The 23793-nt window shown below is 51.3% G+C and overlaps 1 protein-coding gene across 10 annotated transcripts in view; it reads right to left on the bottom strand.

Annotated features, from left to right (window-relative positions):
• GRIK4 (glutamate ionotropic receptor kainate type subunit 4) overlaps positions 1-23793 on the bottom strand; it is a 428651-nt gene that overhangs the window by 94900 nt on the left and 309958 nt on the right. For all 10 annotated transcript variants that reach the window (XM_032428067.1, XM_032428069.1, XM_032428065.1 and 7 more), the window contains 3 exons: positions 15923-16084; positions 5839-5991; positions 5031-5135 (listed from right to left, as the gene is read on the bottom strand). In XM_032428067.1, the coding sequence (XP_032283958.1) occupies positions 5031-5135; positions 5839-5991; positions 15923-16084 (420 nt within the window). The remainder of the gene's footprint in view (positions 1-5030; positions 5136-5838; positions 5992-15922; positions 16085-23793) is intronic.

Genomic DNA, 23793 nt, shown 5'->3' with positions numbered 1-23793 from the left:
ACTAAAGAAAGCCCAGCCCAGCAGGTCCCTGGGAGCAGGTGACAGCAAAGCGACAGACCTGGGTAAAGTGCTTTGATTTGGGAGCTTAGGGATTCCAGGAAAGTGAGCAAAAACCAAGAGCAGGAGGTCCAAGAGCATGGGCTTTGGAGTTGGACAAGCCTGAGCGTGAATTTTAGCCGGGCCCAAAGTCCTTGCTAATAGTGAACTTGGGTCAAGTTCCTTATCTTCCTTGAACGTCAGTTTCCTTATTTGTGACGTGGGAGTTTATCCACCTTCAAGGGCAGTCCCCCAGGTCAGACGGGATCTGTGCAAAGTGCACATGTGGTGTCTCATTCACAACAGGTACTCAAGAGATGTTATTTCCTCTATTCCTGGTCACTCCCCCTTCCCCTGCCAGCACCACCTTGGATGGCATTGGAAGAATATTGGAGCAGAGATACTGACTTTCCTCCCACCCTGAAAAAGAAGCCCAATTAATTATCACTCCCCAAACCATTTCTTCATCCTGTAATAATCAGGGGAAAGACACCTATCAAGAGGCAAAGATTGGGCTGGTGATTGAGATGGGACCTGGGGACCAGGGCTGCAGAGCTACGTCTGTGCCCATGATACACCTTGCATGGTATTCACCGGTATTCACAGAGCCTGAGCGAGACAGGAAAGTAGCAGGACAGTCACCAGATCTGTTGAAGAAAAATGGGTAATAAAGAGGATTATCGCAATCCACTTTATAAATCCAATCAAGAATGTGTGTCCCTGGAGAAACGGGAACCCTCTTACACTGTTGGTGGGAATGCAAACTGGTACAGCCACTCTGGAAACCAGTATGGAGCTTCCTCAAAAAGTTAAAAATAGAGCTACCCTACGATCCAATTGGGTATTTACCCAAAGAATAGAAAAACATTAATTCAAAGGGATACATGCACCCTGATGTTTATAGCAGCATTGTTTACAATAGCCAACTTACGGAAGCAGCCCAAGTGTCTATCCATTGATGAATGGATAAAGAAGATGTGGGGTATATATACAATGGAATATTATCCAGCCATAAAAAAGAATGAAAGCTTGCCATTTGCAATAACAGGATGGATCTAGAGAGTATATGCTTAGTGAAATCAGTCAGTCAGAGAAACACAAATACCATATGATTTCATGCATATGTGGGATTTAAGAAACAACACAAACAAGCAAAGGGAAAAAAGAGAGAGAGGGGCAAACCAAGAAACAGACTCTTAACTACAGAGAACAAACTGATGGTGACCAGAGGGGAGGGGGGGGAGGGGGAGGGGGGAAACAGGTGATGGGGATTAAGGAGCGCACTTGTTGTGATGAGCACCAGGTGATGTATGGAAGTGTTGAATCACTATATTGGACACCTGAAACTAGTATTATACTGCATGTTAACAAGTCGGTATTAAAACAAAAACTTAGAAAAATGTGTCTCCCTTAGGGTAGCTGAAGGTCAAAAACACCATCCTCTTTGATGGACTCCTTGGCTCAAAAAGATGGGGGTGGGCTGTGGGGAGGTTAAGAGGAAATTCTATGCACAGAGGGCACTATTTGTCAAAACAGAGCCTGTGCCCCCCGCCCCCCTGCCACACTGTAATCGTTTATCTGAGTGCTAGCCAAGAATAGGCAGATTCCTGGAAGGCACCCCGTTTTGCTGACTCAGAATTTATAGCTGTGGGGCCTGGGAATGTACAATTACAGCAAGTACCCTGGGTCATTCCTGTGCACACCTAGGTTTGAGATGCCTTACTTACCCCAACCCTGTGTGCTGCCAGGGAGAAGGACCAGTAGCTGCTGTTTAGGATGCCCCCAAGCAGAATCTCCTGCTGGGCTGGGCTGGGCTGGGCTGGGCTGAGCTAGGGGCTGGCGATGCTGTTTCTTCCCAGCCTGAGACTTAGCTGCTGGGAAGCAGCGTTAAAAGGGGAAGAGGTACTTTGAGCCTAATCAGCTGTCATTCAAGCAGAGGGTGGGGTCAGCGCCACCAGCCAACTCTGCCACCCGAGGTTGCCTGATGGAAGGGGGCTGGAAGGGGGCTCTTTCCGGGGAGCACTCCGAACGCAGGCCTGAGGTTCAATGGGGAGATATTCAGAGCCTGGGACTGGGCCTTCTGTGGAGTAAGTCTGGGGCTCGGCTTGAGCATTATGTTCTCCTAACTACTGCTTCCCCACCATGATTACCCCCACGCACTTCATATTTCCCTGCCCTTTTTTATTTTTCCTATAGCACTTATCACTACTGACACTGTATTATATATGGATTTGCTTGCCTATTGTTTGTCCCATACTACAATATGGCCCCCAGAAAAGCTGACACTTTGCCCATTTTTTAAAAACCTGTGCTCACAGAAGTCAGCCTGGCAATTTCCCTACAGGCTGGAGGCTTCATTTGTTCAGGGAATTAGGAGCCCAAGGGCATGATCTCAACTTCATAACCCCCAAATTGCACTTATTATTTTCCCGTATCACCAGACTATGAGCTATTTCAGGGCAGGGACTGTGCCTTCTGCAGCTTGGATTCCTCCGAGCCCAGCACAGTGCCTGACAGAAGGAAGCAGTTCTGTTTCTAGATCCAAGAGTGGAAATGTAATAGCTACTAGGAAAAATTGTACAGAAAAAGGTAGGTGTGCTGACCCTCTAGGGTCAAATCCACACTCATAACGACTTGCTTCTTCTGCATAAATGTGTAGTTGGGGAAGCCAGAACTCATACTCATACTGAGCAAATGCTCATCTATTGGTTAGATAAATGAGATGACCATTCGGTGATACTCTAGCCCAGTGTTTCTGGCTATCTACCTAACCCTGGACTCTCTCCTTTTACCTTGTTGTTTTCCAAGAAGGGTGGCCTAGCATATTCACTGGGATCCCCCTGAGCCCTCGGTGGCCATATCAGTTCCTGGGTCCTATCTGAGGTCTACCCAATGGGACCCTTGTAGGGTAGAGTCTAAAAATCTGCTTTTTGAACAAATTACCAAGGTGATTTTGATGCATGATTTGTCTGTCATAACGGTTAAGAACGTGGGCTTCAGGGTCAGAGATGTCTGGGTGCAAAACCAGTTGCCATCACTAACTGTTCAGGGCCAGGTCTGGCCACCTCCATGAGTGTTCATTTCCTCACTTATAAAATAGGGATTAATAAAAAGTACCTATCACCGACTACCAACTAAGATGAATAAACCCTAACTAAGATGAAACAAATAACCTGAATAGTCCTATAACCATTTCAGAAATTGAATTTGTAATTTAAAGATTCCTGAAAAAGAAATCTCCAGGCCTGGATGGCTTCCCTGGGGTGTTTCACCAAACATTTAGAGAAGAATTAACAGCACTTGTATACAACTCTTTCCAGAACACAGAAGAGAAAGGAACATTTCCCAATTCATTTTGTGAGGCCAGTATTACCCTGATACCTAAAGCAGACAAAGGGAGTAAAAAAATAAAGCAAAAAACCCTCCAAGCCCACTGCAGACCAGTAATCACTCAGAACGTAGATGCTAAATCCGCAATAAAATGTTAGCAAACCAAATTCAACAATGCCTAAAAATTATACACTGTGTCCAAGTGGGATTTATTCCAGGTGTGTGAGGCTGGTTAAACATTTGAAAATCAATTAATGTAATCCGCCATATGATCAAGCTAAAGAAGAAAAATAACATGATTCTATCTGTTGACCCAGACAAAGCACTTGACAAAATTTAACACCCATTTCATGGCAAAAACTCTCAGGAAGTTAGAAAGAGAAGGGAACGCCCTCAACTCGATAAAGAACATCTACAGAACACCTACGGTTAGCTGCACATTTAACGGTGAAAGGCTGAGTGCGTTCCCCCTAAGATCAGAAACAGCTTATCAATATTGAACCGTGATGTTCTAGCCACTGAACCAGGCAAGAAAAGGAAATAGATGGTATCCAGATTGGAAAGGAAGAAGACTGTCTCTATGCGCAGGTGACAAACAATTAAAATAAAAATAAACTGAAAGCACCTAGCCTGTAAGGTTAAATGAGAAAACACATATGACACAACCAATATGGTTTATGGCCGGTGGTAAGAGCTTAAGAAATGCCAAGATGCTCTGTGATGAGGATGACGATGATGATGATGGGGGAGGAGGAGAGGAAGGGGAAGAGGAGGAGGAAGAGGACGAAGAATCTGAATAATCTCTGGGAAAGGTGACTGTAGCCCCTTCACAGGCACATTCCCTTGCTCAGCTACTCTGACAGCCAGGAGCCCTCCAGTGTGTCTGCTTCCTGCTATAATTAGCACATCAGTTCCTATTTCTCCAGCTTTTCTAAGGCTGCAGAAGGCCTAGCCTAAGAATAGGGGGTTGATTATCTGGTCGACGGGGAGGTTGGGAGAACTTCAGGGAGGCCCCTGGAGTGGCTGTCAGAATCCCTGTCCCACTGATGTGAGAGGACCTGGGACAGAGGGAGAATAAGCTCGTGGACGAAAAGGCAGGGGGGTTGAAAAGGAGCTTCAGAGGATGGAGCCATCCGGAGCTGACGGGAGAAGACAGGTAGCAGACAGGAGGGGAGGGCTGTGACCGGCATGAGGCAGGTGTGGATCGGTCAGGGAAGAGCCAGCAGGAGGGAGCTGGCCGTCCCCTCCAATGCCGAAGGGACCCAGTTGGTTCCTTGCCCACACGCTCTCCGGAGTCTGACACTGATTCCAGGGTTAGGGTGAAATTCAGGGAGCAGAGTAATCCAAAATAGTGGGCATGGCCTGGGAATTCCTTCCTTATGTGATACCCTCTTGCCCCCCTGTCCCTACAGAAGGTGAAGGCCTCCCTCTTGGTATTCTGCTGGAGCTGCCGTCCCTATCCCACACTAGCGAATTCGGTGGCAGGAAGTGGGGGAGGCCAGTGCATGCCAGGAGCCGTGCACAGGAAGCAGCCTGCAGTTCCTGGGGATAACTGAGAGCAGGGGCCATCCTGCATGCCAAGGAGAAATGGGATGGGAGGGCTGGGGACACAGAAAGGGACAATGAGGAAGGATGTACTATCATGGCGGCAGAGCCAGACTTACCTGCCGAAAACCATTCCTGGTGAACTGTAAGATTTTCAAGGCATAGTTGGACCTCTGGCCTTTGCTGTTGAATTCAATGTGGCCGGTGAGACCTTCCAATTCTACCTGTCCAAGAGAGAGTGAGTTACAGCACCAAATGGGCCCCGTGTTCTACTTGGCTCCAAGCATTCCACACATGGGCTATTTAAGGATGCCCAAGAGAAAGCAGGCCATCAAGGTCCATTCTCCTGCCTGTCTCTCAGCCACAGGATCTCGTGACTACAAATGTGATGTTCCTGGAATGAATTCAGACTTGGCTGGGGCTGGAGGAGGAGGAGGATGCCCCACACCCCGTGACCACATAGCCACTGCATAAACCGACACAATACCAAGATGGCAGCCTGAACTCCAATTCTCCAGTGTCCCTCCTCCAGGCCATTGGCTGTTAATAGAATCTACCCTCTTTGGGCAGCTGCTCACCCACCTTCGGGTCTGCAGGAAGTCAGGAAGACCTGACTCTAAATGCAAAACCGAAGCTACTCTGCACCAGGCTTCTCTGAAGGAGATGTCTTCTTCGTGGGCTAGGGATCCACGTTCACCCCACCAGAGAGGACATGGCTGGAGACATGGCTGGGAAAGCCAGCTCCAAACCATACCTCCTCAGCGGGGCATTGGGGATCAGGGAACAACTGTGACCCAGAGTGCACGGAATGGGGTCACCCCAGATGGCTGTTTGATCTGTGACTGTGATATCCCGAGGAGGCCTGCGGGCACAGGGCCACGAACAGAGCATCCCACCCTGCCCTGTGAGGCCCCAGCCGCCCCTCACCATGCGCAGGTAGTTCATGAGGCTGGTGCCATGCTGCCAGATCTGGGCCGAGCCGCAGGACAGAGGCTTCACGCCGATCTCCTGGCTCCGATTGAGCTCCTGCACCGCGGTGACCACAGCGTAGACAGCGTCAAACAGCAGGGCCGAGGACAGCTGGGAGCGGGCGGACGGCGGGCGGGTGGCAGCAGCAGGAGGCCCGGGGAGACGGAGGGGTGGGTGTGAACAGGGAGGGGAAGGGAAGGGAAAGGAGGAAGGAAAGAAGGGAGGGGGACCAGAGAAAAGAGAAACAAAGAAGAAATAAGGGCACTTCTTTGTTGCCTGGGGCCCACCGCCTGGCTCTGGGCCAGCTCCGCTTCACCTAAGGGTTCAAGTGCTTGCCCGAGGCAGACAGTGGTGGCAAAGACTTCTCTGCTATTGGACCATCCAGGTGTCCCTTTGAGCCCCAACTGATTTCAAGGATATCCTCTTCTCTCTTTGCTCCAGGGAGGTGGCAACTCCCATTGCTGTCAGAAATCCCTAAGAAGGGGATGAGGCTGCCTATCTCGGTAGAAAGGAAGGAAGGAAGGAACCTGGACGCTACGTTCAGATTTGCCCAGTCTACGATGCTCAACTGAAGGTCACCTACTCCTAGAAGACCCCAGGATATGGCGTCTTCCTGGATATACCTACTATCGGTCTACTACTTTGTACTACTCAGTGTGACGGGTACTTACAAAGCACATGGTAAACGCAAAGCCCTATGATGAAGGCGGGCTTCCTGCTTCCTGCTATAATTAGCCCATCAGTTCCTATTTCTCCAGCTTTTCTAAGGCTGCAGAAGATTCCCGCAATAGATTACAGTGGAAAGGAGAGGGTGTACGGGAGACAGGACCCAAACAAGGGTAACGGGAAACTGAGTGAGTGGACACAAAAAGCTTGGCGGGGTCCAAAGAGGAAGATCCTGTTGGCTGATCAAGAAAACGTTTCTTGGAGGACATAGTGTTGGAACTGAGCACTGAAGGATTTCGGTAGAAACGTCATTGGATCTGGGAGGGGGAGCAGCTGGGGACAGGGGAAAGGCACTCCAGAAGTAGCACTGCCCACACAAAGGGGTGGAAAGTGTGGGGCACACTTGGGGGGTGCGTGGGAGGGGAAGAAGCAACAAATCAGCAATGTAGGCAGGTCTGCGGAGGGAGTCAGAGCCCGGGGAAGAAGCCAGTGAAGCTTGTTCGTATCTTCATCTCCCTATTCAACTGCAAGCTCTTAGGGCAGGAACACGCAGGGCCTTCATCTCTATATCCCGCACAGCCCCTAGCACCGGGACCCGGCATGTCGTAGGCTCCCCCAAGACATATTTCCAGAATTGAATTAAGTTTTGGGTGAAATCTGCCCACCGAGGCTCAGCCAGAGCACTGCCCAGTGAGTTGACTTGAGGTTAGCAGCTTTGGGTAGGGGCAGAAAAACAGAAGCTGCCTGCCCTTGAGGAGTGTGCCATCTAAGGAGGCGAAGACACCAGGCTGTGCACATACAGTCCCCGACAAGAAAAACCGACTGAGTGTAAATGACAATAGGGACAAACCATACAGGACCCCTGAGGGGAGGCCCCATGGGAACAGTGACATTGGGGTCTGTCACTTCTTACAACCTCCTCCTCCCTGGCCAGGCCCTAGGAGACTGGCCCCTCCAAGGAGGGAGGCAGGGAGGCCACCTCCTGACCTCTGGGATTTTTTTCAAGCTCTCAAGACAGAGTGGAGGCATCTTGAGGCAGGAGGTGCAAGAGAAAGAGCTCGAAACCGGGAGGACTAAACCCAGAGTTTGGATCCCAGCCCTCACGCGTGTGCTGAGCGATCTGGAGCTGTGGAACCTTGGAGAGAACACCGGTTTCCCGTAAATGAGAGGCAGCCTCCCTGGCTCGCAGGTCTGTAACGTGCTCTGCAAACTGTGCACCCCCTGGGTGAGGGCAGGTGTCAGCTCGGGAAGCAGGTGCTGGCTGAACGAAGGCTACAGAGAGTCACAAGAACAAGGAGCTCAAGGCAGGAAACAGCTGGGAAGAGTGACTTATTCCCTCTGCAGCTCGGCTGCCTGTTGGACAAGGAGTCCTGTGACAGCGACTTGGCGGGGGTGGGGGGGTGGGGGGGTTTGCTGACTTCGGATCATCTTTCTAAAAGGCAATTACAGGGGAGAACAGCCCAAGAGAGTTTCCCTGCCCCAATCCACGTTCAATCGCATTGCAAAACTGCCCGGCCCGTGTATTCCTTCTTCCTCCTTCTTCCCCTCTCTCAATCCCTCTCTTGCTCCTTCTTTTCTTCCTTCCACCTGCTTCTTTTCCTTCTTCCCACATTTATTCAGCTCCTATGATGTGGCAGCACTGGAGACCTCAACCTCTCCTGTTCTCCTCCGAGACACCCATATAGGCAGGAGCCCCTGTGTTCCCTGTGCCTGGGCTGGGCCTTCATCCCTCTCAGCTCCATCACCTCTCCTTTCTGTCCCCTGGCCCTGAAGTGCCCTGTGGCCTAAAGACCAAGCAGGTAGGGGCACTAAACAGAGTGATCAGGACCAGGAGAAAGCTCTGCAGTTGGGCTGAGCCATGCTTGACCAGCCACCTCCCTCAGGTCCCTCCCACCCATCACCTTCCGCTCTCTCCTCCCCACCGCCTTCCCCTCTGCAGCTCGGCTCCTTCTTCATTGATTCCAGGCTCACCTGCAAGGCACTCGATGCTTCTCGGCGAGCCCACAACTGTCCTTGTCCTTTGAACATAATTCATTTCCCCCTGAGTACATGTGGCTCCTTTATTAACGGACCTCTCACATTTCCTTGCCAAAAGGACATATGGAAATGATCAAAGCTACAGACTCTCCCTTTCCAGCTTAGACAAACATTGACCCGAGGAGGGGGGGCATTGGTTACCGCTACTGACATTGGCCCCTAGATCCTTCTGTTTGGCTATTTAAATGATATGGTAAACTAATTTCTGTCCCACTTTCTCCTTTGTCTCCCAGCTAATCTGTCCATTCAGAGAGTCTCAAAATCTTGGCCTGTTAGACTGGGAAGGATCCTAGAAATCAAAGAGTCCAACTCTCTTATTTTACCAATGACAAAACTGAGGCTCGAAGAATTCACATCCTGCCCGAAGTCACCAAGCAGGACAGAGGCAGGGCCAGGACTGGAGTCCCAGGACCCTTTCTCCAGTCTGGTTTCCTTCTGTGTCTGCAACATTGTCCTTCCATCCTCTCGAGAAGCCGGCAGTGAGTCATTACTCTGTCAGATTTATCCCCATGCCCAGCCTCCTGGGACAACATGGGCAATCTTCTAGACGTGGTCACCTTCTCAACAGCAGACAGGAGCATGAGACTCTTGGGGCAGAGCTGGGGGCAGGGAAGGGGAGTGGGCAGGCCTCTCTCTTGTCCTGGGTTTGGCCATCACCCACTTTGCCCCTTGGTCCGACTGGTTGTCCTCATGTTAGCCTCTCAGTGAAGAGCCACTTGGAAATGTTGTTAGAACAGGACAGAGGGGACAGTGGGAGGGGACCATGAGTTGCCTACCTAGCACCCATTGTCCCCTTCTTCCTCCCCAACAGAACCCCCATTTTGTTCGTATCCTCCATCCCCCAAGCAGCCATCAGGGGTGGCTAATCCAGCCCCAGCTCTCCAGGGATCCGGAGTGGTCCAAGAGTCCTCCCATCCCCCCACCAATATGTGACCAATCAGTGGCCCGATTCTGACCAGTGAGACACGAACTGAGACCAGGGGCAAGGGGTCACGTCTCAGAAAAGCTTCCTGTCTCTGAGAGAGGCAGTCCTTCCTCCTCGTCTCAGCACTACCATGTCAGGACATGATGCCTGGGCCTGCGGCAGCCAGCCTGGCTCCGGCCCAGGGATGGACTTGACACCAAGGGGGACAGAGAGGAATAGAAGGAAACTGGGTTTCTGAAGACATCAGTCCAGAGTCTGCCTTCCCTCTAAACTTGCCATGACACAAGGTCACATGCTTCCTTTTTCTCCATAAGGCAGTTTAATACCAGATTTCCATTGTTGGAAGCTGATGCACCTTAACCAATACAAAGGCCCGAGGGACCCCCTTCCTCCCAGGGCACGGTTGCCTCAGGCCCTCAGAGAGGCCTGAGCCTCCTCATCCCCCTCTACAGGCCCTTCTTCTCAGGAGGCTGTGTGCCGGCCCCCGAGAGACCCCAGTCTCCACAGACTGGCAGACACAGCTCACCACGCCATTTCTCACACCCTCCCACATGCTTCTTGTTGTTCCCACTCGTCTGGGATGCGGTTTTCTTGGCTGATGTTCCCTTATTAGCAAATGGTCCGGATGCCGGGCGAGTGGCGTGTGCCTGTTTGGGGTGTTCTTTTGGCATCTTGTGCTCTGGGACCTTCAAGATTTTTCCAGCACTTCTAGGAATTATAGCCCGGAGAGGGATGCTGGGGGCAGGGGTGGGTGGGGAAGGGGGGCAGCCTCAAGGCTCCTGTCTCCTCTCCATCTGCATATTGCCTTCAGAGAGGTGACATGGTGGCGGTCCCCAGTGCGCTCTGGGCTTCATGGGTCCTCTCTGTGGCTCAGTCTGGGCCCATCTGAGCTGAAACCTCCTAAACCCTGAACATCATCTGCCCCAGTTGGGTCTCCTCAGGGTCCTCCACACATAACCCCTGTCTCGCAGGCTCCTGACAACGCACCCGGGCCTCTCACCTGGATCCTCCAACTGCCTCTCTGAGCCTCTGCTGCCCATCCTGCGCTCCTCCTGCTTATCTGCCCCCAGATGCCAATCTCAGCCAATTTCTCCTCTGGCGGGAGAGCCTGTAATCTCTGCCTCGTCAACTGTTCAGCCCACTGCAGATCTCCATCCCAAAGCAACCTGCTGCTCTCCTATTTGCTTTTGCTCTCTGTTATTATTTACTAAGTTAGCTCTGGCAAGCACTTGGGATTGCAGCTGGGGGAAAGCGGCTCTGGGGCAGCGCTCCGTCCATGTCTCTAGCCCGGCTGGAGAGTCCCCTCCGTCCCCCCACCTTCCCGCCTCCTATCCTAACCCATCGCCCTTCCCTTCACCACCCACCTCTGTCTTTCTGTGGCTTCCGTGCCCCATCTGTGCGCACGCCTCTCTCGTCTTGTCTCCGCTTCCCCTGTCCCTGATCTTCTAAATATTAAATCCCCCAAATGGCTCAATCTTTGTTTAAAATCCTCTCCTCTTTCTTGGCACCAAAATGTTGCTTGGCAAGGGACTCTCAATTCCCTTGTTTTTATATTTTCACTTGGTTCTTCATTGTTATTTTCTTTTGAGCTGTTTGTAAATTGTTTAGGGGAACGGAAGACTCTGTATAAATTAAGATGAATCAATCTGACTCAGGGAACAGAGGCTGAGTTTCCGTCCCCTCCCCTGAAGGAAAAAGAAGCATATCTTCCAAACACACACCTGTAACCCTCATCCTCCCCTGCCCAGATCACTGGATTCCCATTCTCTTGGATGCCCGTTTGTCTCTGAACCTCTGTAGCTTAAACTCTGCCCCCCAAAATCAGACCAGGACAGGAGCCATTAAAATCTCATCGAATAGTCCATACAATCTGGGTTTTATTCAATGAAATAAACACTTAATTACAAACATCTGTTTTAGTCGAAATTCTAATTACTTAACCCAGCCATCTGTAATTTTAACGATTTTCTACGATTTTTGTTCTTTGCAGTGTGATTAATGGGAACGGCATGTGAAATAGTGGGTATGTGTCTCTATCCACAGCTCGCCTAGCGTCAGGCGGGAAGCAGGGGAACTGCGTGCTGTCAGCCACCTGGAGGTGCAGCCCGGGCCTGGGTGGCGGTGCTCAGCTCTCTCTCTCGAGGTTCCTAACCCCTCAGCTCAGATGCTCCCTCTCTGTGTCCTCAGAGCAGCCCCCTTTCCAGCAGCCCCCTGGGGCACACGGGGGCGGGGAGGCACACAATCCGGGAGGAAGAGAAACGGACAAGAGAGATGCCAAGGGTGCAGAAGGCAGATGGAGCGTAGGGGAGGAAGGGGAAAGGGGAGAGGAGAGGGTGACTGGGGGAGGAGAAGAGGGGAAGGGAAGAGGCCGGGGAGAAGACACGAGAAGGAAGAGAGACTGGACCTGAGACAGAGAGACAGGGCAGAGGGGAATGGGGGTGGGGGGTGGGTTGTGGAGAGAAGAGGGCCCTGGAGGCAGGAGAGAGCAGGTCGTTGCAGAGGAGTTGGCTGCAGCCTTTTGAGAAAGCTGGATGGGGAGACAGACCGGCCTGGGCTTTCCTGGAACTGATTATTTCTCGCCTTCCAGCTCCCCAGCAAATGAAAGGGCTGGGCTGTTTGTGCTGGGAATTTCAACCCCCAAAGAGACAGGAAGAGGCACTGCTTTTCAAAAGGCAGTTGCTAAGTGAGAAGCCTCGAGAAGGATTTGTTGCTGTTTGAAGCTGTGAGCTTTCCTTCCTTATTCTTCCAGGTGAGGAGTTTCTGTAACACCTCCCCTTCCTCCTCGGAGGCTACAGAGACGGTGGCTGCAAGGTTCTTGGCACCGAGAGGCAGTCTTGGGCTCTAATCTCCCTCTTCTGTGCCTCAGTTTCCCCATTTACCAAACAAGGGGTGTGTGACCATTCTCATCTGCTATTAGGATGCCATGAGGAGGAAAAAGGGGGTCGAGGTGGGATAATTTCGTGGGAAGTGCTCCAGTATTCCTCAGCTCTGTGCACAGATGAAACAAATGGAATGAGCACCCCGGTCTCCTGAGCTAGAAAGAACACATGTCCCTATTTTGCTGGCAAGAAAACAACAGAGCTTGGCCAAGAGAAAGCTGACTGAGGAAGCGCCACAATCTGGGACCCAGGACTGACTGTCCCCTCCCGGGGACCAGGGCTAGGTCTCAGGCTCACCCTTAATCTCCTCATGCCACCCCTCTGAAGTAGGCTTGTACTCTTGTTCTCCACCCCCAACACAGAGGGAGCCTCCAGAGAACCCCCCACTCCCTGAACGTTCCCCAACATTCTTGGGGAACATAGGATGCTGAGGCTTTGGGAGGTCCAGGACTGGATCGGGAAGGACAAAAATGAGGTCAGGAGGGCTGCTTCCGTGTGACCAGACATGCAGCCCCAGCTCCACCCCAGATGCCTTCACACCCTGCACAGCGTCCCGCACACTAACTGAGCAGCTGTGAGGTCTTCACTTCCCCCTCCTCTGGGAAGCCTTCCCTGATCATTCCAGGCAGAACTAAGGGGCTTCGCTCTGCTTCCACAGGACAGGATCCCACATGGGACCATTTTCCTAGAGGTGGAGGCAGATCTTACTTCCCACATCATGAACCCCGCAAGGTAGAGGCTTTGGCTCTTCTTCACCAGGATGGACTACGGGATGGGCCCCCATCCTTCATTCTGCCCTGGACTCAGGCCTTTTGTCATGTGACTCCTTACTTTTCTTCTCTAAAAGAGTAGAGCCTGTTTCCTCATTCCCCGACTTGGAATTTGTCTGTGTGCCATTCTTTGGCCAACAACATGAGTCGGCAGTTGCCGTGTGCCCGTTCTGGAAAATTAGCACTAAAAGTCTGGTATGTTCCTACTTGCTTCGTCACTGTCCTGCCATCACCGTGAGAATATGCCAGGCTGGCCTGCCTGCTGGGCCAGGGGAAGGATGAGAGGCACGTGGAGCCAGAGCTGCCCCAGCCCAGATTCACGGGGTGAACTGCTCAGATGAGCTGACCCCCAGCTAGATTAGGAATCCGTAGCTAATCCTCTCTCACCCCCCAGATTAGCTGATTGAAGCTCAGAGGCATGAGCTACACAGACGCTTGGTGTCACATGCTAGTGACATTTGGGGGTTGGCTGTTACCCAGCATTTATACAGCAAAAGCTACCCGATACATTAGTAAATGCCTATCCCTGTGGCTGCCATATAGCATGTTAAATTAGCTCATTCGATGAATAACTGTGATTTGAAGGTAGAATTATATTCCATTTTATCTTCACAAAAATCTCCTAAGGTGGTCAAGCAGAATCAGCCCCAAATGACAGATAAAGAATCTGAGGCTCAGAAGAGTTACGTAACTACTGAAGATCACAGAGCGAGAACATGGCAAGGCTGGTATTTGAATCCAGGTCCTAGGTCTCCGAGGCTAGTGCTCTCTCGGGTGCGTGTGAGCACAGCTGGCCCCAGAGTCCCATGAAAGGCACTGACTGGCCTGCATGTCAGGTCCTTGCAAGCCCTCCCGTGGGGTCCTGGGCGGGCTTCTCATCTGCCTGCTTGTGGTCAGTGTGAGCACTAATGGAAGGGCTCGCTCCTCCGAGAGCAACTGGAAATATGGCACAGGGACCTTTTATTTCACCCAGGCTAGGTGCCAAATGTGGAACAGTCTGGGTTGGAGAGCAGGCAGCAGGCTTTGTTTCCTTTCCTGGTATTATGCTGCGCGCCTTCCCAGTCTGCCAGCACCTCATTAGAATACGGGAGCCAAGGCAGCAAGACCCGCTGGGAAACCAGGGGGCCAGGCCTGCATCCGGCTGGGAGGGACAAGTCCAGGCCTACCGTGATGCTGTGCCTGAGCATGTCCCTCACTGTCCCTGACCCATCTACTGGTGGTGAGAACCGCTTTCCTTCAGATGTCTCACCCCTGCCAGGTCCTTCCTGTGGATTCTCACCTCTTTCAGGTCTAAAATACCTTGTTGGGATGTGCTCCTTAAACCTTTTCTGAAACTCAGTTCTCAAGGGTCTTCTCCTCCCTGACTCCCTGATCATAGCTCCCTGAGCTCTGCATCAGCTCCGACCCCTTCGTTACTCCTTCCTTCCTAGGATTTCCGCCAGGCCACGCAATCATGGAGGTACACAGCTTGCTGGACGGGCACTCTGTCCATGCCCCTTCCTTCAGGAAGCCCACTGCTGGATGACCGCCTTGGCCAACCACTAACTAGGTGTCCATTTGTGCCGATGTCCGGAAACATCCTCGCCCCCGGCCGTGTGTCAAAGACAGGTCTCGCTCCTATTTTAGAAGCCTCCAGGGAAGGTCCCATTCCAGGAGGGTGCCCGGTTCCACTGCCACCTCTCAGGACTACTTCTTTTCCAGTTCCTTCTATCTCTAGCTCACTATTCTGCCTTCCTCACTGATTCACTCATTCGTTTGATGAATACCCACTAACTGCTTTCACTTTGCCAGGCCAATTTGTAGTGGCATCACAATGATGCTCCTAGAAAGGGGAAAAGGGCATAGCAGGTAAAACTTTGAACTGGGTTCTGAAGCTAGTTCCTCTGCTTACTAGCTGTGTGACCCTGGGCTGTTTACTCAACCTTTCTGGGCCTCTGTGTCATCATCTGCAAAGTGAAGATACTGATAGCAGACCTCGGAAAAGTTATGGGAGCATCACATGAGTTGCTTAAATGTAACATGGCTGGGACAGGACCTAGAAAGCCAGGCAATCCCTGTCTCCTGAGAACTTGCCTTTTAACAGATGGACACGAGCCCACATACCTGACCTGCCCCACAGAGTAAGGACATCAAACTCAGGGCAGCATGCCAGGGAAAACTGCTTCCATCACACACACAGCAGGGGAAGGAAGTACAAAGAGGAAGAATGTGGGTGAGGGCACAAAGAAAGCCTCTCTGCATGAGCTCCTACTCAGGGCAGTGGCCCAGCGTGATGGAGACAGCCCTGGACCAGGAGTCAGGAAATCTTAGAATCTAGTATCACCCTGCAAAAGGCTTGGCGTTTGCCTTTGAACAAGACCTCCACGTCCCCATGCTCAGCCCCATTCCCAGGCTGGGCTTCAGTTTCTTATCCTGAAAAACGAGGAAGCAGATGAGCTATAAGTGCCTTCCAAGAGGAGGACTGTTGGATCCTAAACTCAGGCAGTTCTCAGCAACAGCGTGATCGGGAGTCTGGCTGTAGGAGACTGACGGACATGAGGACATCACTAAATGACAGATCCCTCCCTCTGCACAGGGCTCTCCCTGCGGACCTCCAAGAGGCTTGCTGTTTCCAGCTCACTCCTCCCCAAACCTTCTCCCTTATAACCACTTCCCAGCACTGGTACACACTTCTCTTTGAGCGGGGGCCCAACAGGGCTAGACTCCAGGAGGGTGCGTGTGCACGGAGGCGAAGGGGCGCAGGGAGGGCTCTGGTGGGTACTTACCGCAGGCCCCGTGAAGGGCACGTGGTCACAATTCTCTTGCCACGACTGGTTGAGGCTCTGCGAAAACTCTTGGAAGAAAGCATGCGACTGGTTGAAGATGGAAAATCCCAGGATGTTGACACGGTCATCCACAAGGCTGTCCATTCTCTGGAGCGAGAACTCCTAAAAGATCCATGAATAAGAGAACAGGGTTAGCAAGGGTGGAGGCGTGGGGATGGAGCATGTCCGGGGCTCTCCGTCTAGTCCCATGAACACTTGCTGGCAGGCACTCTGCTAGGTACTCAGGGTCCAGAGAGAACCACGGGTTGCTCTTCTGAGAGCTCATGGTGTTGGGGGAATGGAGGAGGAAAAGAGAAATAAGCAGAATGATCTCTAAGAAAGGGGTATGTGTAACGTGCACCGCACAGAGAGAGGAAAAGTCTAATGTGCCTGGGAAGGAGGACTGTGTCCACAGAAGATGTGACCCTTTGAGCTGAGCCTTGAAGGAGGCAGAGGCGTCTTCTGGGTGGCAAATGAGGATGGACAAAGGTGACTCCAGAAAGAAGTCACCACGGTGGCCGTGATCCGAAGGCACGGAGGTGAGCAAGTGTGGCCCTCTCAACCAGCTGCCTGCCGTGTACTCGGACAGGGCATCGCTCCTCGAAGTGTGGTCCCCAGAGTACCCGCCATTAGAAATCTCCGAGGTAGCTTTAAAAAAAAAAAAAGTGACAATTCCTAGGCCCCACCCAGCACCAGCTGAATCTGAATCACTTGAGCTGAGGGCCAGGCGTCTACCTTTTCAGTGGGTCCCAAGGTCACGTACGCAGCAACAGGTGGGAATTGCTAGGTGAGCACATGGGATGCAGGGGGTGAGGGAACGGTGAGAGATGAGGTTGGGGAGATCAGCAGGGGCCAGAGCTCAGCAGCCTGGCTAGCGGGCTAGGCAGCCTGCACTTGATCCTGTAGAGGATGGGATCCGAGGGGACTGTCGGCAGAGGAGTGACAAAGCCAAATTTGCTTTTGAAGAATCTCAGCCTGAAGGTCTGCACAAAGAGTTGTGCCTTCACTTATTATTATATTTTCCCATTCATTTAACAGATATTTAAGTGCTTATCATGAACCAGACCCAGGCACAAAAGATGTTCCAGGCACAAAAGATATGAACAAGAGAGACACATGTCCTGCTTTCAAGGAGGCTGTGGGTTAATGGTGGAGGCCGACTATAAGCGCACACACACAAAAACAGAGTTTCAGCCATCTATGGGAGCACTGCTACACCGTGTGTGTGTGTGGGGGGGGTGCTGCAACTTTAGATGAGGGAGTCAGAGAGACCCCATCCAGGGTAGTGACATTTAGAGGCTCAATCGGATTCTCCCAGGACCCACGCCCCTCTTCCGGGGCCCTGGCTGGAGTCAGCCGTTCTCTCAGCAAGCTGAAGCCTGCAGGCATGAGTCCCACCGAGGCTAGTCAGCGCCCAAGGGAGAAGAATCACCCTCCTCCGGCAGGGCTGAGCTCAAGCGTGCAGGCCCTCCCTGGCTCTATGCAAGGAAAGTAGGCAGAGAGGGGGTCCATTTATTCAGCTCACCAATCCTGCTCCTGGAAGAATGGCTTCCAATGCAGGTCAGGTCATCTTCACACCCTGAAGTCACATCGATCACGCGTTCATTCCGAGTACCCCACACACAGCTCCACACCCCGTGGGGGCACGGTGGTTACAGAGCCCAGGACGAACCCAACAGCCACTCGGCCTGACAGAACAGATGGCAGGCGCCCCAGGCTTATTATCTGGCTGGGCAGAAGCATTGCTTCTGTTCAGGCAGACTCCTTTCCTTAAGACTTAGCTCCTCCGGGGCCCTGGCCTGTCCCCTGTATCCTCATTTCTGTGTAATGACTGCCAAGGCCAGAGGCCGCAGACCTCAGCTCCCCTGCCCAGAGTCCAGCCTCATTAACTGCAGCTTGCAGGCTGGAATTACAAAGGTTCCTCTGGGGCCTCCAACCCCTGACAGTGTGGAGTCAGATGAGGATTAAGTGTATTTCGGATCCTGCCACATTCCCATTAGGGGAACACAGACGTGCCAGGGAACGTATTGATTCGTAAACTGGTATTATCTCTGGGCTCTTGAACAGGACACCTGCCTATGCGCTGTGGGCCACCAGCAGCACGAGGGGCAGATGCCTAATAAGAAGAGGTGCATCTGGCAAGGGGCGGGGGAGGTGGCAGGGGCACAGAGCCAGGCTGCTGTCAGGCAACCGAGGGGCCTCACCAGCTGGAAGATGTCCCCTCTCCCTTGGCTTCCTTGTCAATGTGGCCCATCATCACCCCTCCCCTCTGCCCTTTCCCCCACACAGGTTGATGGAAGGAGGCCCATCTCAAGGGAGCCCTGATATCTGAGATGTCTACAGACTCCCCGTGGCTGTAGGTGCATATAGTGAATAAGGGCTTTGGTGTTCAAATCCAGGTTCCACACCGTACTGGACGTATGCCCTTAGGGAAGGTCTTTAACCTCTCTGGGCTTCAGATCCTCATTCTGTAAAATGGGAGCCATCATGACAGCAACCCGACAGGCTGTTTCAAGGAACACGGAAAATGCACACAAAAGGTTTTGCATGGTATTTGGCACACGGAAGCCCTCAACGTATGACAGTGACCGAAATACGACCCTGAGATCTCAGGCACATGCCAGCCCTCCACGTCAGTTCCGGGAATGTGTTACCTTCAACTCTGTGCTCTGGGCAGAGGAAGACTGAATGAGTTAATTACAGACACTTAGAGACAGCCCTTCCAGAAGTCAGCCCATCTGTCTTCTTGCTTTTAATTCCTACCTTCTTATCCCTCAATTATATCCTTTTTCAAAGGCCCCCTTAAGATAAAAAGATCCAGGAGCTTCCTTGATAATTCATTCTATTTATAATGACTCATGGGAGAGCTTGCAAAAGGACAAGAAGGGGGGTGGTGTGTTCTGTTATCGTAATTTCCCAGGACACTCTAGACTCTACTCCTCGAGTGCCCTCTCAGGTAGGAAGTGCCTCTTTATGCCTAAACTTGGACTGTCCTGCTGCTGGTGAAGGTTGATTTCTAAATGAATAATGGGGAACAGCTGACCACTGCTGGTTTCTACATGATGAACATCTTCTAAGCCAGTGTTTCCCAAAATGTGTTCCTTGGGACACTAGCTTTTCCAGGATGTTAATAGAAATTTCACAGAAACAAGGTTCCCCGTTGAGGTGAGAACACACTGTATATTATTTGTATCTACCTCTTCTAGATTTATAACACATACTAGCAATGTTAAAGGTTTAAAGAAGTCCTGCAGGAAAGCAGCTTTATTAAAATTTTGTTCAACCCAGAACCTTCCAAATGTATTACCATAGGACACTTCTTTCTCCCAAAACCTATGAGGGTCTCACAGTAGTGTTCTACAAAACATACACTGGGAAATGCTACTCTTTTTTTGAAGGGGGTGGGGAGAGAGAGATAGAGGGAGAGAGAGAGGCTGTGTGTGTGCGAGTGGGGGCGGGGAGGGGCAGAGGGGGAGAGAGACTCTCAAGCAGGCTCCACGCCCAGCATGGAGGATGCAGGGGTGGGTCTCATGACCCTGAGATCATAACCTGAGCTGAAATCAAGAGTCAGACGCTCAACTGACTGAGCCACCCAGGAGCCCTGGGAAATGCTACTCTAAACACATTCAAGGAAACATGGATTATAACCCCCAAATCAAGTGGCAGAAACATTTTGCTGAGAGGGATATTTCATAAAATTAACAAATTTCAGGATTGGAGGGGATTAAAAGCCATCTGGTTCCTGCCGCCCACCACAAGCTCTAAGAACGCACACCTGGCTCGCTCGGCCCCCTGCGCTCCCCCAACCACATAGGCTGGCTGGCTGCAACCTTACTTGAAATGAGAGAAGAAGCTGGAAGCCGTGGGGCTGAACGGGTTCTTAAGGGGGTGGGGTGGGGCCTTCATTCTCTTCTTACAAATGGTTCAGGAAGGGAAATCCTAAGGGTCCCCACTCCTAACAGCTCCCTTCCTGCCAGGCCCACGGGCAACCCCTAAACGGTGCCATTGTTCAGTACACTGTCCATTGCTGTGGCACCAGGGGAACCACGGTGAAGAATAGAGCCGGGGGCTGCCTGGTAAAGCCGAGCAGCAGAGCAGACCAAGACCAAATCTTCCATTGCTCCAAGTCTGCATGAATTCATAACAGCCCCTGTGCTGCCATCACCCTCTCACATGTGTGGCCTTTCTCTCCAAAGGCCCGTATGTTCCCAGAGAACAACAATGTCTGCCTTGTCTTTGAACTCCACACTGCACCCAGCAGAGTGCCTGATATTCGGCAGCTGTCTGGTAAATGCTGGCTGAAGACTGTCGACTGAAGACATTTCTTGTCAGCTGAGCACCCTGGGGTCCCCAGTGTGCCTAACTCTTACCACTAGTCTGCAGTCTTCATCCTACAGAAGGCGTAAGAACATGAGTAAAATTTGCACCACCCCGATTATCCTTTGGAGGTTGCATTACTGTATTTTGAAAAACAAATTCCTGACAGCTTGTTTTCTCATCACTTGGCTTTCACATTAGAACCTTTTTAAATGTGTATGCATGCATGTATGTGAGTGTGTGTGTGTGTGTGTGTGTGAATTCTTGAGTGTGCAATGATTTGCGGGGAACTACATAACTACAGTTGAAGGTCATGTCACAGCCACAGATGGATTCAGGGGACGGTTACCCTTGGATGAGGGGCATTTTGAACAGGCCCAGAAGGAAAGCCTCATGGCTAAGGGCTGGAGAGCAACACGGAGAGGTCATCAGGAATGGTACAACCCAGCTGGGCGCCCCTCACTTTCTCCAGCAGGTGTGACATTTCCAGTGTCCTGGTCCACCAACAGGCATCCACTCACCAGCCACCTGCAGAGACTTCATGGCTCTCAACCACCAAGCCAGAAGCAAGGGAAGGCTGTGAGTCGGGGGACAAGGTCGGTCGACTAGAGCTAAAAGCACAAGAGCTTTGGATGATCCAGATTCAGTTCTGGTGCTCGACTTTAAGGAGAAAAGCAGGAAGATAAATCATGGGCTCCTGGGTACAATCCAACCCCTACCCCTACATCACTTGGACCTGGGCGCCTGAGTGAAACAGGAAGTAGCATAGGTGACATTCTATGATGTTCTGTCTCCCCGGCAGCCCCTTCTCTCTTGTATTCCTTACCCAGGAAGCGCATTACTATTACCCCGGTGACGTAACCTAGAAACTCCAAATTCTCCTTCATCTTTTAACTCCGCTTCCAGCCAGTTGCCAGTTTTGTCAAATCTGTCTCTCGAATGTTCCCTGAACGTCTCTTGAGTCTGTCCCTCCCTTTCCAGCCCCATCAGGTCAGGCCTTCATCATTTCTCCTTTGCAACCGCCTGTTACCTGAGACCACACCTCTGACCTCAGGAGACATGGCCACTCCATTGCCCAATTCCCAGGTGCCATCGACATCGATGGCAGTGAGAGTGGCGCCCCCTGAAGTTGTGCAAAGTGGCGGTCTCATCAGGACACTATGTACTACATCAGGATGTAGGAGAAAGAACACAGGCTTTGAAATAAGACAATCCTGGGTTCCAATCCTGATTTGGCCACAAACTGGTTGGGTGATCCTGAGCAGGTCAGTAACCTCTCTGAATATCAGCCTGCTCACCTGTAAAATGCAGGTAAGAACATCTACCTTGCAGGGATAATCCATGGAAAGTGGCTGGCGCATCATGGGCATTCAAGACATGTGAGTCCTGTTCTCCCCAAATGCAGGCCATCCTCCATGCTGCCCCCTTCTCTCTCATTTTCCTGGTTCCTATGCTATGGCTGGATCCTGACAAGGAGAAATATTTGGCTTGGGGGCTTCTCCTGCCTTTCACTCTCTAAGAAGCTTTTCTTAGCTACTTGTCAAATGAGAAAAGTTTTGCTAAACAAGTCACCATAAGGTGTCAGTTGCTTAGTGTGGCTATTTGTGTCAAGACAGAAGCCTTAAAGTTCCAGATCTTCCAACCATAAATAATTATAACAAAGCAATACTTAGAATACTAATAATTGCTACAATGCATTGACCACCAGCTGTGTGCCTGGCAAAACTAAGCCCTTTCTGTGCAGGATTTCAATTCCTCCCGATAGCAGCCCTCTGACTGATGATAGTAGCTATGATTGCCATTGCGAGCCTGAAGGCACCAAGACCCAGAACAGTGAAGCGGCTCTCCCTAGGGCACACAGCTGTAAACAAAGGGGTCTGGACTCAAACCCAGGCCCAGCTGACGTCAAAGCTAGTGCTCCATGTTCTCATACCACCCACTCACCCCGGCGTGGCCTCGATGTGGGGAGCACCCAGGGCCAGCGGCCCTCTGGGTTCACCGTGAGATGCTGTAAAAATGGCTGGAAAATTGAGTTGCAACTGATTTCAGAACGCACACCTCAACTTAAAGACCGACGAGAAGATTCGCGGCTACAAAATGAACACCGGTAGTCTGAGTAAAGGGATTACCAAACATCAACTAAATCTCCGCGTGAGAAGCATTTTAATTACAAAGGGGTCTGGGGCTTGGTGCAGGCCACAGACTGAGCCACTGAACAAGGATCTTGAGAACATGGAAGAGCCGAGGTTTGCTCCACACCGTTCAGCACAAAGAGCCCGGAGAAGGGATATGAGCAAAGACCAGGGTGAAGCAGGTTGTGGGGGGTGGTGTCTGGAATAAAGGTGGTATAATTGAAGATGTGTGTGGCTAAGGTGCAGAGAGAAGGCAGTGATGCTGCTTCATGACCTTGGCCATCTTGTGTGAATTATTCAGGAGTCACAGTCATCCCCAAGATCCCTCTACGGTCACCATCATTTGGCCACAGATGCTTCCCCGCTGTCTCACTCATTGGGCTGTCTCGTTCATTGCTGTGTCCCTACTGCCTAGAAAAAGTCAGTGACACCAAAAGCTGGCTCACTGGTTTAATGAAATGATTAGGAGAATAATTGTTCTGGACAGAGCAGGTATCAGTGTGGAGTTATAACACTTGAAGTCATATATTGTCTCTGGGTATTTAGTCCTAGACTTTCCTCACTATAACCCCATGTTCCAAAACCAGTCTTTGTTTTTACATTTTTTAATCTCTTTATTTTTATCTCTTTAATTAGACAAGTTTTCTTGGTACAAAGTGGGGGAAATAACACTTTGCGGTGTTGATGTGAGGCTTAAAAAAGACAATACACAGGAAAAGCCCTCCGTAGACTCAAAGGATGATATTAATTCATTGAGTTACTAGTATTAGTAGAAGCAACGATAAAAATCGCTCAAGGAATGCATCTTGCATGCACTTTGAGGCATCGTTAGTTAACAGGCAGGGAGGAGACGGCATTGTGGGGGAGGCCACCAGATGTGCCACAAAGGTGAGCCTCTCCTGTCCTGCGTAAAGCCCTCAGCCCTCGGTGGCCCAAGAACCTAACAGCTCCCTTCTTGCCAGGCCCACGGGCAACCCCTTAGCAGTACCACCCCGATGCCTGACAACCTCTGAAATCTCCCCAGATTTGGCCACCTGGACCCAATCAGGTTATGACTGTCTTTGCAGACCCTCCACTCCAGAACTGGTTTCTAGTCTTAACAGTGGTGTTTCAAACACACCCTTGCTTTTTTGTCTGCTTTCACCCAAGACCCTGCCCTTGATCCCTTCACCTCCGTGCCCCAGCCCTGGCTTCTCCCTGCCTGAAAGGGGAGGCCAGCAGCCTGCATCACCCAAATCACAAGCCATTTATTAAACATCAGTTGATTACGGAGTTAATAACATTAACTACTTCTGTTGACATGGTTCAGCATAGCTTACGAGACACTTCCAGATATCACTTCTGATCTTTACAGGCACAGTCAGAGTGGACAGGACATTCACA

The sequence above is a fragment of the Phoca vitulina genome, unplaced genomic scaffold, assembly GCF_004348235.1.
Source record: "Phoca vitulina isolate PV1807 unplaced genomic scaffold, GSC_HSeal_1.0 scaffold38, whole genome shotgun sequence".
Lineage (NCBI taxonomy): Eukaryota > Metazoa > Chordata > Mammalia > Carnivora > Phocidae > Phoca > Phoca vitulina.
The sequence above is the reverse complement of the archived record's forward strand: the minus strand, read 5'-3'. Positions and strand labels throughout refer to the sequence as shown.